The sequence below is a fragment of the Marmota marmota genome, unplaced genomic scaffold (genome assembly GCF_001458135.2).
Source record: "Marmota marmota marmota unplaced genomic scaffold, marMar, whole genome shotgun sequence".
Taxonomy (NCBI): Eukaryota; Metazoa; Chordata; class Mammalia; order Rodentia; family Sciuridae; genus Marmota; species Marmota marmota.
In genome coordinates, this window is record NW_026000173.1 from 1,148,367 (window position 1) to 1,165,668 (window position 17,302).

Sequence of the window (17,302 nt, forward strand, 5' to 3'; positions counted from 1 at the left end):
ACCCCCCCCCCCTTTATTTTATTTTGATACAGGATCTCACTAAGTTGCTGAAGGTCTCATTAAGTTCAAGACTGGCTTCAAACTTGTGGTCCTACTGCCTCATCTTCCCAAGTAGCTGGTATACAAGCATGTGCCACTGTACTAAAAGAAGTGCTGTTTTAATATTATACTCAGTGGTGGTAGGAATTTTGATAGAGAAAGATGGGAGCTCCCAGTTAAAGAATTTTAGGCTTGTGAAAAGGCAAAGGTAGAAAGGAAATAGATGGTAGAAATTGAAGACCTGAGGAGTTTTAGAGATTTATGTAGTGCGGGCTGACTCTGCTAATTGTATTGCTTTTCTGCCCTCTGCTGATCAAAACAGGGAAGAGCAAGCTGGATATGCTGGCCTCAGTCTGTAGGCCCAGATACTCAGGCAGGAGTGCTAGAGTACAGGAATTTCAGGACAGTTTAGGCAGCACAGGGAGAAAAACTCATCTCAAAAAACAAAACAGAGGAGGTGTAGCTCAGTTGTAGAGCACTTAACTAGCATGTGTGAAGCCTTGGGTTCTGTCTCAGCACCACAAAGCAAAACATAAAACAAATAGGGAAGAACAAATCTATTAAAACATAAGTGGTTCATTATATCTCAGGAATCCAAGGATCTATTGATATTCTGAGGATCTGATAAAACATATTGACTGTTCATCAGGAAATAATGCATACACTATTTTGCATAGAATTTTTCAGTTGCTTCATGGAAAACTACCACTGAGTATATCCAGCTCATCTTATTTTTTAATTTTGGGAGAAGGTCCTGATAAATTGCCCAGACTTGCCTTGAGCTCTTGCCTCAGCCTCCTAAGTAACTGAGATTATAAGCATGAGCCATTGTGCCCAATCTTTCATTCCTTTGTTTTTTTATAGCAGATTAATATTCCATTGTATGGGCATACTACCATATATTTATCCACTTATCCAATGATGGACATTTGGGCTCTTTCTAACATTTGGGCTCTTATCAATGGTCATGTTATGAACATTCATGTACAGTGAATATGTTTTCAGCTTTCTTAGAATTGCCAGATTGTATGGGCACTTTTTTTAAAATTTATTTTTTATTCTATTTGTTATATATGACAGCAGAATGCATTACAATTCACATTACACATATACAACACAATTTTCATCTCTGTACAAAAAGAAGAGTTACACCATTTGTGTCTTCATACATGTACTCAGGGTAATGATGTCCATCTCATTCCACAGTCTTTTCTAGCCCCATGCCCGCTCCCTTTTCCTTCCACCCCTTTTCCCTAACTAGAGTTCATTTAATCCTTCCATGTTCCACCTTCACAACCCATTATGAACAGCATCCTTGAATCAGAGAAAATATTTGGCATTTGTTCTTTGGGGATTGGCTAACTTCAGTTAGCATTATATTCTCTAACTCCATTCACTTAACCTGCAAATGCCATGATTTTATTCTCTTTTAATGCTGAGTAATATTCCATTGTGTGTATATATACCACATTTTCTTTATTCATTCATCTACTGAAGGGCATCTAGGTTGGTTCCACAGTTCAGATATTGTAAATTGTGCTGCAGTAAACATTGATGTGGCTGTGTCCCTTTTTTTAAGTCCTTTGGGTATAGACCAAGGAATGGGATAGCTGGGTCAAATGGTAGTTTCATTCTGTATGGGTGCTTTTTTTGAAATTTTTAAAATTCATTTGTTCTAATCAGTTTCACATGACAGCAGAATGCTTTTCGATTTATAGTATACAAATAGAGCACAATTTTTCACTTCTCTGGTTGTACATGAAGTAGGATAACACATTTGTGCAATCATACAGGTAGGTACCTAGAGTAATGATGTCCATCTCATTCCACCCTCTTTCCTATCACCATGCCTCACTCCCTCCCTGACCTTTTTCCCAATCCAAAGTTCCCCCACTCATCCCATGCCCCACACCCTGCCATTATAGATTAGCATCCACTTATCAGAGAAAACATTCAACCTTTGTTTTTTGGGGGATTAGCTTACTTTGTTTGGCATGATATTCTCCAACTCCATCCATTTACCTGAAAATGCCATAATTTTATTTCTGAGTAATATTCTATTGTTTATATATACCACAGTTGCTTTATCCATTCATCTATTGAAGGGCATCTAGGTTGGTTCCATAGTTTAGCTATTGTGAATCATGCTGCTATAAACATTGATGTGGCTGTGTCACTGTAGCATGCTGTTTTTAAGTCCTCTGGGTATAGACCAAGGAGTGGGATAGCTGGGTCAAAAGGTGGTTCCATTCCAAGTTTTTTTTGTTACTGGGGATTGAACTCAGGGGCACCCAACCACTGAGGCATATCCCCAGCCCTATTTTGTATTTTATTTAGAGACAGGATCTCACTGAGTTGCTTAGCACCTTGCTTTTGCTGAGACTGGCTTTAAACTCACAATTCTCCTGCCTCAGCTGCCTGAACCATTAGGATTTCAGGTGTGCGCTACCACGTCCAGCTGTATGAGTCCTTTAACTTAACTTTTTGAAAAACAAACTTTTTTTCCTAGCAGTTGAACCATTTTACAATTTTAACAGCAACATGAGGATTTCAATTTTTTTTTTTTTTTTTTTTTTTGGTACTAGGGATCAATCCCAGGAATATTCTAACTTTGAGCTACATCCTCAGCTCTTTTCATTTTATTTTGAGATGGGGTTTCACTGATTGCAATTCTGAATTTGCAATTCTCCTGACTCAGCCTCCTGATGGAGTACTAGCATGCACCACAGTGCATAATTTAAGGTTTCAGTTTTTCAATATCCACAACAATGCTGGTTATTGTCAGTTTGTGTGGTGCTGGGATTTAACCCATGACCTTGCAAATGCTAAGCAAGCACTTACCTGTGAGCAACAACCCCAGGCCCCTTTTTCTGTTTTTGGTAGTTGGGATTGAATTTGAGCACTTAATCACTGAGCCAAATCTCCAGCCCTTTTAAATTTTTATTTTGAGACAGAGTCTTGCTAAATTGCTTAGGACCTTGCCAAATTGCAGAAGCTGGCCTCAAACTTGCATTCCTCCTCCCTTAGCTTCTAGAGCTGCTGGGATTACAGGTATGTGCCACCATGCCAGGCAATATAGTCCTACTGGACACAGTACCTCATGCCTGTAATCACAGAAACACTGGAGGTTGATTTAGGAGAATGGCAATATCAAGACCAGTCTCTACAATTTAGTAAGGCCCTCAGCAATTTAAAGAGACCCTATCTTAAAAAAAAAAAAAATACTGAGGATATATGTCAGTGGTAAATCACCATGGGTTCAATACCAAGGTACCAAGAAAACTGAAAAATTTTTTTAAATTAGTATTTTTTATTCTTTTAAAGAGAGAGAGAGAGAGAAATTTTTTTTAATATTTCTTTTTCAGTTTTCAGTGGACACAACATCTTTATTTTATTTTTATGTGGGGCTGAGAGTTGAACCCAGCACCCCGCGCATGCCAGGCGAGCACGCCACCGCTTGAGCCACATCCCCAGCCCTAAAAATTATTTTTTTAACAGTTAATAACATTGAGCTCTTTCTGTGTACTTATGCTCTATTTATATATATATATATATATATATATATATATATATATATATAGTCTTTGGGGATATATCTATTCAAATACTTTGCCTATTTTAGTTTTTATTTACTTATCTGTTTTATTTTTTGGTATTGAGAATTGAACTGAGGGATGTTTTACCACTGAGCTACATCCCAGTTCTTTTTATTTTTCATTTTGACACAAGGTCTTGCTAAGTTGATGAGGCTTGCCTTGAACTTGAGGTTCTCCTGCTTCAGCCTCTGGAATTGCTGGGATTACAGGTGTGCCCAACTCTTTTTTCACTTACTTGATGCTGTCTTTGTCTTACAATTGTTTTAAATTTTGATGAAGTTCAATTTATCTATTTGTTGTTTTGTTATATAGAGTACATACAATGGAATATTATTCAGACATAAAAGGGAAAAGAAATCCTTATGCTGGTGGTGTAGCTTAGTGGTAGAACATTTTCCTAACATGTAGGAGACCCTAGGTTCAAACCTCTGAAGGAAAAAAAAAAAAAAAAGAAAAAAGAAAAAGAAAAGAAAAATCTGAAGGAAATACAATATAATGCTATAATGTAAGTGAATCTTGAGGAAATCATACTAGGTGAAATAACAGTCACAGAGAGACAAATTTTGCATGATTCTACTTAGTTAAGGTATTCAGTGTAGTTGAATTCATAGAAGCAGAAAGTAGAATGCTGATGGGGGGATGAGGAAATGGGTAATTTTTTTTTTAAACACATGTTGAGTTTCAATTTGCCAGTAGGAAAAAGTTTTGGAGATCAGTTATTCAACAATATGAATATTAACACTACTAAATAGTATACTCAAAATGGTTAAGATGGTAAATGTTGTGTTATATATTTCTACCACAATTAAAAACATAGTCATGGGTTGGGGATACAGCTCAGTTGGTAGAGAGTTTGCCTAACATGCACAAGGCCCTGGATTCAATCCCCAGCATCACCACCAAAAAAAAAAAAAATGATGTGGCTCAGTGGTAGAGCACTTGCCTAGCATGCATAGACCCTGGGTTCAATTCCCAATACCACAAAAAAGAAAAGAAAAAGTGAACTTAATTAACCACAAATGTGTGAGTTTCTGTGTAAAGGAGGGAAATATCCTCATTATCTTTGAGTTGACAGTTATTTCATAAACAAAAACACCAACCATGGGGCTTGGAGTGGTAGAATGTTTGTCTAACATGCATGAGTCTCTGACATCCCCAAGACTACAAAAATAAAATAAAATTTTCCAGGTGTGGGGACACATGCCTATAATCCCAGTGACTTGGGAGGCTGAGGCACAAGGACCACAAGTTCAAGGCTAGCCTCACCAATTTAGTGAGTCCTTAAGCAATTTAGTGAGAACCTGTCTCAAAAGGAAAAATAAAAGGGCTGGGTATGTGGCTCAGTGGTAAAGAACCCCTGGGTTTAATCCTCAGTACCAAATAATAATAAATAAATAAAGTAAAATTTTAAAAAATGGAAAAAGTAGCCAGGTAGGAGAACTGTTTGAACCCAGAAGTTCAGGACCAGCCTGGGCAACACAGCGTGACCTCCAACTCAAAAACCAAATAGACTGGTGCAGTGGTACACACCTGTAATTCCAGGAAGTGACTCAGGAGGCTTGGCAGAGGATCTTAAATTCAAGGCCAGCCTGGGGCAACTTGGTGAGACTTTGTTGCAAAATAAAAAAACAAAAAGGGGGCTGGTGTCCTGGCTCATGGTAGAGCGCCTGCTTAGCATATGGGAAGCACTGGGTTTGATCTCAGCACTGCATATAAATAAATAAAATAAAGGGTTGACAACTAAAAAATATTTTTAAAAAATAAAAAGGACTGGGGTTGTAGCTCAGTGGTAAAACACCCCTTGATTCGATCCCCAGTACCAAAACAAAAAACGAAGTAAAGCACTAGTGATATATATTTAAAAAAAAGTCAAATTGATAAATTGAGCTTCACTAAAAGTTCATTAAATTTCTGCTTATCAAAAAACAACATTAAACCAGACACGGTGGCGGCATGCCTGTAATCCCAGCGACTCGGGAGGCAGAGTCAGGAGGATCACAAATTCAAAGCCAGCCTCAGCAACTCGGTGAGGTACTTTGCAACTCAGTTAGACTCTGACTCTAAATAAAATACAAAAAAAAAAAAAAAAAGTTAGGAAATAAAAGACTGAAGGAAATATATACACAGATACAGCAAGATTGAAATCCCCAGTATCTAAAGAACTGTGATATTCAGGAGACACACACACAAAAAAAATTAGAGCCTGGAGTGACAAGTGATGATGCATACCTGTAATCCCAGTGACTTGGAGGCTGAGAGGAAGGAGGATCTCAAGTTTGAGGTCAGCCTCAGCAACAGGTCAGCCTCAGCAACTTAGTAGTGCCCAAAGCAACTTAGTGAGACCCTGTCTCAAAATGAAATATAAAAAGGACTGGGGGTGCCATTCAGTGGTAAAGTGTCCCTGGGTTCAGTCTTCAGTACCCCAACCCACAAAATTTAAAAACATTAGAAAATGGCCAGAGCAGTTTAACCAACTTTAAAAAAAGAAGATGTAAAAATAAGTAATAAACACATAAAAAGATGCTCAACATGAGTACACCAGGAAAATGTAAAGTAAAATCATAATTAGATCGCTAAGTGTCAATGAGGAATTTTCATGTACTCCTGGTTGGAATATAAACTGGTATAACAATTTGGCATTTTCTTAAAAGCTAAATGTAGGGCTGGGGATGTGGCTCAAGTGGTAGCATGCTCGCCTGGCATGCATGCAGCACGGGTTTCATCCTCAGCATCACATACAAACAAAGATGTTGTGTCTGCCGAAAACTAGAAAATAAATATTAAAATTCTCTCTCTCTCTCAAAAAAAAAAGCTAAATGTATACATAGTTATTTGATCCAGCAGTTCCACTTCTACATATTTACCCAAGAGAAAGAAAAAGTAATATACATTGACACAAAGAGTTGTACACAGATGTTCACAGCAGCTTTGTTCATGAAAATCTAGAAGTTGGAAATAACCCAAAGACTATCAGTAGGTGAAATGAATAAACAAACTATAGCATGCACAATAAAATGGAATACTACTTAGCACTAAAAGAAAATGAACCACTGATATACTTAATCACCTGGATCAAATTTATAGACAAGCTGAGCAAAAGAAGCAAAGACAAAAGCAAACATATGGCTGGACATGTGGGAGGCTGAGGTAGGCGGATTGCAAGTTTACGCCTGGAATTTAGTGAGACTCTGTCTCAAAATAAGAGATAAAAAGGGCTGGGAATATAGTTCAGTGATAGAGTGCCTATGCGTGAACACTCCTCAGTACTGAAAAAAAAAGATCAGTGTATACATTGTATGATTCCATTTGTATGAAATTCTAGATTAGTCAAGACGAATTTACAGTGACAGAAAGATCAGCGATTCCCTGGGCCTAGGAGTAGGAGGGTTGACTGCAATAGACACAGATAATTTGGGGGGCGGGCAATAGGAATTTTAAATATCTTGATTGTGGAATAATTACATATATCTCCAAACTCACATGGATCTCCCTGGGCTAAAATCAGGGGTCATAGGCCAGTGTTCCTTCTGGAGATTCTAAGGGAGAATCCATTTCCTTGCCTTTTTCAGCTCCAAGAGGCTGCCTAATTCCTTGTATCATGGGCCCCTTCAAGGCAGCAATCAATCACTCAGATCTCTGCTACTGTCTTCATAATTCCTTCTCTGTTTCTGCTCACCCCACCTGGATCAGAATAATCTCTCTAAGACCCTTAAGTGTCCATTTGCAAAGAATTTTTTTTGTAAGGGAAAATAACATTCTTATAGATTCCAAGGATTGGGACATAGACATCTTTATTGGGGGTGGATATTACCTTACCTTAAGACTACCATTATTCTACATTTGCCTAACGTGGTAAAATTTGGCCTCTGAAGGACCTTTATTTATGATATGGAGTTTCTGGCCTTTCTTCAAATGCTCATCTGCCACTGTGGAAATAACTGCTTTATCTTGTGAAAGCTCCTGCTTGTCTTTTTTTTTTTTTTTAATATTTATTCTTAGGTTTTAGATGGACACAATACCTTTATATTTATGTGATGCTGAGGATCGAACACAGTGCCTCATGCATGCTAGGCGAGCGCTCTGCCACTGAGCCACAACCCCAGGCCCCTCCTGCTTGTCTTTCAAAATTAAACCTTTTTTTTAAAATCTAGGGGTTCAACCCATGGGCCTCATGAATGTTAAGCAAGTGTTCTGCCACTGGACTGACTTCATCCCCAGCCCTTTTTATTTTATTTTGAGACAGGATCTCACTAAATTGCCCAGATAGTTCTTGAATTTAGGATCTCCTGACTCAGCTTCCTGACTAGCTAGTATTACAGACATGAACAACTCACCACCCTCCACACTAAATCTTTTGTTTAAGGTATAGTTTTAAGATTCATGGGTCCTTGAGATTCAAGGTTCTGAGGCTCAGTAAGAGGGAGACTTAATTCTTGAGACCTCAGTTCTGGGAGTGAATGCTGAGATCCAGAAATGTAGTCATTTGAACTTGACCCAGGTGCAGGCAACAGAACACAGCAGAAATAAGGAAGCATACTATATATATTTTTGTTCAAGAGGAATAACAAAGCAGGAATGAATTAGCTTCAAGGTGGGGGCCAGAGTGCCACAGAGCTAGCTATACACTGATTATCTGACTCAGAGGCCAAGGTCCTTTTGATTTTGCATCTTACTGTACCCTTTCCTTTCCAACAGGGATTTGGGGCAAAGGGCAAAATGAGAGGAAATAATACATAATGTTCTCACCAGATAATACTGAAAACTTTCAGGTTATAAAAAACAGTTTAATTCTCTCACCTTTCTATTTTCTCTCTTCACTGCATTAAAGAATGATGTGTCGATCTTACTTTAATTCAAAGGAAAGAGAATACTTTCTAAATGCAGATGTCATCAGAAAGGAACTTTAAAATTTAGTGCTCCCAATGATCTACTCTGCAGGGTTAACGTTATTTGCATCATAGGCTTTCTTATCAACAAAGGTGCAAATCCCCATACTAACTTCCCTCTGCTGCCAGGTTGTCTAGTCTAGATGCCCAATGACTCCCTGAAACTCAGAAATGAGTCATTCTCTAAGTCTGTGGCAGTGGGCACACCTGAAGAAACAAAGTTCAGGTATATTACTGGCAGAAGCAGTGAGCACAAGACAAGCTCTAGAGGAAGGAGTCCAGAGACAGAGCAGCATGACTTCTGAGAAAGGTAAAATGGATTCAGGGATCTGGCAAAGACCATATTCTTTTATTTCTTTTTGAGTCAGAGTCTCACTATGTTGCCCAGACTGTCCAGGACTCCTGGGTTCAAGTAATTCTCCTGCCTCAGCTTCCCAAGCAGCTGGGATTGTAGATACACACCCCTTTTCCCAGCCTGGGTCTATCTTCTTGAGCAGTGTAAAATTATATGTGTATGTGACCTGCTTGTGCATGCGTCTTTGGGCATTTTTCAACTTTCCTGTTATTGATTAATATGTAAATATTACCCTTAAACAAGATATATTACTATTATAATGAATTATTTATGACTCCAAATGATTATGATTAAATGACACTAAGTGACATTTACTAAGTGCTGGTTTCATCATTAAAAAAAAAAATTAAGGGGCCTGGGTAGCTCAGTGATAGAGTGCTTGTCTAGAATGTGCAAGGCCCTTTTTGTAATCCCCAGTACCATATACACACAAAAAAATAAGTAAAATTATAACTTTCGAATTAATAGAACAGAAGCAATAGCACAAGGCCAATGTGCTAATTGACAAATGAATTGACAATGATTAATTGAAGTTAATGAGCAGTTACTTGAGTTAGAAAAATTCATAAGGAAAGACACCTCAGATGTATAAAAAGATGATGTCAGATGAAGTGGATTGGAGCTGGATATTAAGAGGGTAGAATTTGGATTGCAAGAAAGAGGAGTTCCTTGTTGTTTGAATCATATTGAAAAAAAAATGATTTTAAGAGACTTTACAACGATCTTTGTTTAGAATATAATGAAGAAACTGGTTAAGCTAGAAGAGAATTGATGGAAATAATCTGCAGTAAGACTAGAAAGCATATTGAAGTGTTATTATAATTTGAATGCCAGGTTTAAAAAAATGGAGGTTTATCTTTTTGTTAAAAAATCTTCAGAGAATTTCTGAATTTCATAGAGATATGACTAAAATAGTGCTTTAGAAACATTTACTTAGTACCTGGTGGATTTCAGGTTGGAAGCAGAAAAGACTGGAGTAAGGAGATCAATTAGAAGACTAATGCAATAGTGTACTGTGTGGTAGGGCAGGGAGTCTGAGACATCAGTTTGGAGTTTAAGTAACAATGTATTTATTTATTTATTTTAGTTGTTGATGGACCTTTACTTAATTTATTTATTTATATGTGGTGCTGAGAATTAAACCCAGTACCTCTCACAGAGAGGCAAGCGCTCTACCACTGAGTACAACCCCAGCCTAAGTAAGAATGTATTTTTTTCTGCCTCTATTAAAATTATATTTTAAGTAACATATGGAGGGGACAAAGTAGGGGGAAACCAAACACCTTATTTAACTGAAATGTTTGCTTCTGGGCATTTGGCATGCCTATAATCTAAGCAATGAGAAATGAGGCAGGAAGATCACAAGCTTGAGGCCACCCAAGCAATTTAGTGAGACCCTATCTCAAAATTAAAAATTAAAAGATCCGAGGATATGGTTCAGTGGTAGAGCACTCCTGGTTTCATTCTCCAGAACGACATATACAAAATAGTAATAAAAATAATAATAATTTTTTAAAAATCTGGATACCTTGTCTTGACTTTCCTATATGTATATTTAAATATTCTGGTAGGAAAATATATCTGGGTAGTTTTAATTTGCATTTCCCTACCAGATATCTTTGTTCCTGTATATGTGTGTGCGTGTACGTGTGTGTGTGCGCGCGTGTGTCTTACTGGAGATTGAAAACCTAGGGTGCTCTACCACTGTGCTATAGCCCCACCCCTTTTTATTTTGAGACAGGATCTCATAAATTACCCAGACTGGCCTTTAATTTGTGATTTTCCTGCTTCAGCCCCTGAGTATCTAGAATTACAAGTGTATGCCACTGAGCTGGGCTCCGTATATTTTGTTTTGTTTCTTTTCCTTTGTTGCTGGGAATCCAACCCAAGGCCTCTCAAATGCTATGTAAGTGCTCTACACTGAGCTACAATCCCAAGCTGGATTATCTGGTTTGAATTGGGCATCTGTCAAGTAGATTTCAGCAGAGACCTTAAAAATCTTGCTTTTCTTTGGTGTAATGAACTAGTTCAGTGCAATGAATCCACAAAAGAATCTTCTAAATTCATTTACAGGTATCATTTGCAGGTTTAGAAGAATAGAGCACTTTTTCTTAATAGCTCAATTTGTATTTGGGTGTTATTTGATATAATCATCTCTTGATCAACAGGTCCTTCAACTGGTGATGCTACTCTGAGGTAAGAATAATATTGCACTCACAGTGCAATTCAATTCAATCAAGAATAAATGACAATTCAATATTTGCAGAACTACAGACTTTTTATTGTTCCTTTCTTCTTTTAAAAATTTTATTGGTGCATTATTATTATACACGATAGTGGGACACCTTATGCCATATTTGTACATGCACATAATATAATTTGATCAGTCTCATTCCCTAGTACCTTCCCTTTCCCTCCCCAACTCCCACCTCCTGATCTATTTGTTTTTTTCTACTGAACTCCCTTCTATTATCACTATTATTATTTCAATTAGTGCATTATTATTATATATACAAATAGAATTCATTGTGATACATTCATACATAGACATAGCAAATTTGGTAGATTTCTTTCCATAGTACTTTCCCATGCCCTCCTCTCCTCCCTGTCTTTCAATTCCCTTCTTCTACTCTATTGGCCTCCCTTCTATTTTTGTGAGATCCCTCTTTTTTTTTTTAATCCATCCCTGCCCCTTTCTCCCATATGAGAGAAAACATTTGATCCTTTCTGAGTTTGGCTTATTTCACTTAATATGATGTTCTCCAGTTCCATTCATTTATCAGCAAATGACATCATTTTATTCTTTACATCATAGGTAACATTCTTCTTTTACCATGTTCCAATTCTTCCTTTCTTTGTGACTTTTCCAACTTAATTTTCTTTGAGTATTGCTTTTTCTTTTTATATCTTTGTTCCTATGTCCTTCGGTTTCATTCAAAGAAATTACTTTCCAGCTTGCTTCTCTGTTGTCTTACTATTCAACTTTCTCATTAAATCGTATGTTTTTATAGCCCTCAGTGCAATGTTGGGGGAACTGTTTGTTACTTTGATTTCATCTTTCTATTTGATCATTTTCCAGACTTCTACAGGGAATCATCAAGGATATACCATCTCACGATGGTTGAAAGGGAAGGGCTGATCTATGAAATAACTCAATACGGCATTTCAGGGATGAGTGGGAACAATGAGGATGTAATAAACCTGTAACTTAATCGTGGCATAGAGGAGCCCTCAGCACAATCCTGAATTTTTCCTGAGTAACAGCTTTCAGACATGGAGAGTGTTAAAATCTAAAGATCATTGAGAGCATTTTTTTGTTTCTTTCTTACAATGAATTGGCATACAGAATTCTAAAGTGGAAGACTCTTGAGGCTAAACTGCTCTTTTCTCAGACTTCACTGCAGAATTTGTTGGCAAGAAGATTCTTCCAGACTTCAACACTTGCCAAAATCTGGTTAGAGTCCACAGAGAAACAGTGAAGATAAGTACTGAGACAGGACACCTCTAAGTGTGAAATAGAAAGATTAGCATATAAACTGGACCTAGTGGAGCACACCTATAAGCCCAACTACTCAAAAGGCCGAGGCAGGAGAATAAAAAAAGAAAGGAAAAAGAAAAAGAAAAAAAAAAGGAAAAATAGAGATTACTATATAGTAAAAAATCTTCAAAAGAGAAACCAGAACACACTTATGCCTAAATTCAAGACTAAAACAATGGTATTGAAAGGCAGTAGAATGAATCAGATATAACTTTCCTATGTTCATTATGAATGCACCACCCATGAAATTCCACATTATGTTCAATCACAGAATGGATCCTAATTAGAATAAATTATACTCTGTGTATGTATAATATGTCAAAATTCACTTTACTTGCATGTATATCTAAACAAAATAAAATAAAATGAAACAATAGCATTAGAGAGTAGTCATCGAATACTATGACTAGGAAAAAAAGAAATCCTTTTACTATGTTTGTGAGAGAAACTCTGATAATTCAAATGAACTTCTACAGATAACTCTGAAACCTGGAATAGAAAACTTTCAGAGATGTCATGGTTCAGATCTGCTTAATAGAAGAGGGAAGCATGAAATGATTTCTAGGATTTCATGGGACCTAGAAAAAGCAATCTAGGGCCACTTTTTATATTTCAGGAGGAGAATTGAACCCTGGGAATTTGAAGTCTTCTTTGACCCTGGAGAACTTCGCAAAGAGACCTGTATGTTCTATGAAATCAAGTGGGGCACGAGCCACAAGATCTGGAGAAACTCCAGCAAAAACACCACCAATCATGTTGAAGTGAATTTTATAGAAAAATTTACTGCGGAAAGACATTTTTGCCCATCCATCAGCTGTTCCATCACCTGGTTCTTGTCCTGGAGTCCTTGTTGGGAATGTTCCAAGGCTATCAGAGAATTTTTGAGTCAACATCCTAATATGACTCTGGTTATTTATACAGCACGGCTTTTTCAGCACATGGATCAGCAAAATCGGCAAGGACTTAGGGACCTCATTAACAGTGGTGTAACTGTCCAGATTATGACAGTCTCAGGTAACAACAGTAAACAGAATCATAAGTGTTTATAAAGACTGTGGTGATAGATCTCTTTGGAGGCCAAGTTGATTATTCTAGGCTGCAAGTCTCAGGAGTGAGAGTCCAAAATAATATGAGAAAGAACCAGGTCTAACTTTTTCTACTCTTGCTACCACCGTTTTGGTAGTAATAGAGATTGAACTCAGGGGTATTCTACTACACATCCCTAGTCATTTTTATTTTTTATTTTGAGATAGGGTCTCACTAAATTGCTAAGGATCTCACTTAAATTGCTAAGGCTGGCCTCGAATTTGCAATCCTCCTGCCTCTCAGCTCCTGAGTTGCTGGGATTATAGATCGGCCCCATCACACCCTGCAATGAATTGTTCTTTTTAGTAGAGTCCATCGCCAGCAACAATTAGACCAGAGCCTTAACAGATAGTGTGCTTTTCTTCCCCACTTCTTTTTCTTCTTCCTTTTTTTTTTTTTTGGTGCTGTGGACTGAACCCAGGGCCTCATACATGCTAAGCATGTGCTTTACCACTGAGCTATATACCACAGCTATAGTATACTTTTTTTCTTTTTGTACCAGGAATTGAACCCAGGGGTGCTTAGCCACTGAGTCACATTTCCAAATCCTTTTGTTTTTAATTTTGAGACAGGGTTTCACTAAGTTGCTCAGGATCTCACTAAATTGCTGAGGTTGGTCTCTAACGTGTGATCCTCCTGCTTCAGCCTCCTGAGTCACTAGGATTACAGGCATGTGCCACCAACACCTGGTTATAATATATGGTTTTTCTTTTTTTTAAATTGGAGCTCTTTAACTAATTTGCCATTGTGTTTGTTAAATGAACCATGATTTGTATCTCCTTAGAGTATTGTTACTGCTGGAGGAATTTTGTCAACTACCCACCTAAGGAAGAAACTCACTGGCCCAAATATCAGCCTCTCTTGATGATGCTCTATGCACTGGAACTCCACTGCATCATTCTAGTGAGTTGCTTTAACCCATTACTTTCCATCATCCAAAGATTCTGATACCAAAAGAAGCATCTTTTGTCCAACTTCTTTCCTGAGAATTTTGACACAAACTCTTCTCACCACCGTTTTGCCATTTATACTGAGATTTAGTTATTAAACTAGTTGACTCATCTTTAGAAAATATGAGACTAAGATAATCCCTTTGTGAGAAATAAGGAGGGAGAAGGGAATAGTCTAAGATGCATGTGCGCTCCACGTTAATTCCATTTAATCATCATTGTTATTGTTGTCATTCCCTCACATGCTGGCTCCACAGGGTTTCAGATTGTTTTCTTTCCCATAGGGTGTATGTCATTCTATTGCAGAAATGTGAGTGTCTCATTTGGATTCTTGAAAGTAGTTCAATGATCTTCCAATTGACTTTTTAAAATATACATGGTAATAATAGTATTAATTAAAATGTTTATCATAAGGATAAAATATAATCCTTTTTATTCCAGAGTCTTCCACCTTGCTTAAAGATTTCCAGAAGATGTCAAAAGCAGCTTACATTTTTCAGCCTTACTCTTCAAAATTGCCATTACCAGACGATTCCACCCCATATCCTTTTATCTACAGGGCTGATACAGCCTTCTGTGACTTGGAGATGAATAAGTTATTCCTGTATGTACTATTTTAAGAACAAGCGGGGCTGGGGATGTGGCTCAAGCGGTAACAAATTCGCCTGGCATGCGTGGGGCGCTGTGGCTCAAGCGGTAACAAATTCGCCTGGCATGCGTGGGGCGCTGGGTTTGATCCTCAGCACCACATAAAAATAAAATAAAGATGTTGTGTCCACTGAAAACTAAAAAATAAATATTAAAAAATTCTCTCTCTCTCTCTCTCTCTTAAAAAAAAAAAAAAAAAAAAAAAAAAGATTCTCTCTCTCTCTCTCTCTCTCTTAAAAAAAATCAATGTAAATCATTATTTTTCAATTTTTATTTATTTATCTTTCAGTAGTGTTGAGGATCAAATCCAGGACCTTGTGCATGCTAAATAAAAAGTTCTACTTCTGAGCTACATCCCCAGCCTCAAACCTTTTTTTTTTTTTTTTGACAGTGTTGGGGATTAAACCCAAGGCATTGCACATGCAAAGCAAGTATTCTACCAACTGAGCTACATCGCCAGCCCCTCAAACCATTATATTTTAAAAATCTAATTCGTTTGGTTTTGAGGAAGCCAAGAGCTAAGTTTGTTTTCGCTTCTGGTGCTGAGGACTGAACCTAGGGCCTTGAACAAGCATTCTACCATTGAGCTATACCCCCATCTTGAGGGAGGCCAGACTGGGGATGTAGCTCAGAGAGCTTGCCTAGCAAGTATGAGACCCTGGGTTCAATCCCCAGCATGACACATGTGTAAACACACACAAAATGTGAATGATAAGCAATACAGGAACTATGGGAGAAATAAAGTTATGAAACAATATTAGAAGGATCTAAAAATTGAAATAGATAATATATCAAATAATTCTATAATGGTGGTCATAACATTTCTAGAAGGATAATCTGGGTTGACCCTTAACTAATCTCTGAAGAAGGTACAAATGTTTTCAATCTTTTTAACTTTCCTCCTGCTGAAACATACTCATTCTTTATCTCTGGTGCTTTTAAATGAAAGTTTTTTCATATCTACAATTTTTTTTTTAATACTAGGGATTTAACCCAGGGGCACTTTACCACTGAGACACATCCGTGGCCCTTTTTATTTTTATTTTGAGACAAGGTCTCACTAAGTTGTTAAGACTGGACTCAAATTTATAATCATTTTATCTCAGCCTCCCAAATTGCTGGGATTACAGGCATTCACCACCATGATGTCTGTATTATTTTCCCTGCCCCCAACCTTCCCTTATTCTAGGGATTGAACCCAGGGGTGCTCTATAAGGCTACAGCCCCAGACTTTTAATTTTTTTTATTTTGAGACAGGGTCTCACTAAATGCTGAGGCTGGTGTCAAACCTGAGACCCTCTTGCCTCAACCTCCAAAATCGCAGGGATTACAGACATGTGCCACCATGCCTGGCCTCACATCCACTACTCCCCCCAACCCAGTATTCCATCTCACAGCTCAGCTTTATACTAAGTCCAGTAGACTTGCTGTTTTGGCCTTTATATTCTTAGCACATTAGTAACTACTATAAGACCACCTGTGTACAGCAATCACTTAATAAATGATGAAAAATTGAATTATTTAAGCTTGACATGGTGGCACACACCTGTAATCCAAACTACTTGGGAGGCTATGGCAAGATCACAAATTTGAGGCTAGCCTTGGCAACTTAGTGAGATCCTGTATCAAGTTAAAAAAAAAATTTTTTTTTAGAGGAATAGAGACATAGATAAGTGGTAGAACTCTTGCCTAATATGTGTGAGGCCCTGGGTTCAATTTTCAACACTGCAAAAGAAAAAGAATTGTTTAGAACTATTCAAACAACAATAGATAGTTCCTGCTACTTGGGAGGCTATGGTGGGAAGATCTCTTGAGTCTAGGAGTTCAAAGCCAACCCAGGCAATGAAACAAGACACCATCTGGGGGGGGGGGGGAGAGAGAGAGAGAGAGAGAGAGAGAGAGAGAGAGAGAAGAGAGAGAAAACTGAAAGAATACAAGAGGCACTGTCTGTGTATAAGAAAATCTAAAAACGTTCACAGTTTTTTTTTTAAAGGTTTTAATTTGAAAATGTCTTTAATTTTTTTTTTAATATTTATTTTTTAGTTATCGGCGGACACAACATCTCTGTTTTGTATGTGGTGCTGAGGATCGAACGTGGGCCGCACGCATGCCAGGCGAGTGCGCTACCGCTTGAGCCACAACCCCAGCCCACGTTCACAATTTTGTCCCTTAAACACTAACCAGTGGGATAGGAGATTACCTGT

General features: G+C 37.7%; 1 protein-coding gene across 1 annotated transcript; it reads left to right on the plus strand.

Annotated features, from left to right (window-relative positions):
- Positions 1-8,783: 8,783 nt before the first annotated feature.
- Apobec1 (apolipoprotein B mRNA editing enzyme catalytic subunit 1) lies at positions 8,784-15,117 on the plus strand. The gene is made up of 5 exons (XM_048787826.1): positions 8,784-8,831; positions 11,045-11,072; positions 13,031-13,428; positions 14,285-14,403; positions 14,892-15,117. The coding sequence occupies exons 1-5, from the start codon at positions 8,816-8,818 to the stop codon at positions 15,039-15,041; spliced, it is 711 nt and encodes a 236-aa protein (XP_048643783.1). The 5' UTR covers positions 8,784-8,815; the 3' UTR covers positions 15,042-15,117.
- Positions 15,118-17,302: the final 2,185 nt, after the last annotated feature.

What these genes read in the sequence shown, in the direction of transcription:
- Apobec1 (XM_048787826.1), top strand. An exon ending in CCAGATTATGACAGTCTCAG is followed by an intron (nt 13,429 to 14,284) that starts GTAACAACAGTA and finishes GTATCTCCTTAG; the next exon opens with AGTATTGTTACTGCTGGAGG. An exon ending in AACTCCACTGCATCATTCTA is followed by an intron (nt 14,404 to 14,891) that starts GTGAGTTGCTTT and finishes TTTTTATTCCAG; the next exon opens with AGTCTTCCACCTTGCTTAAA.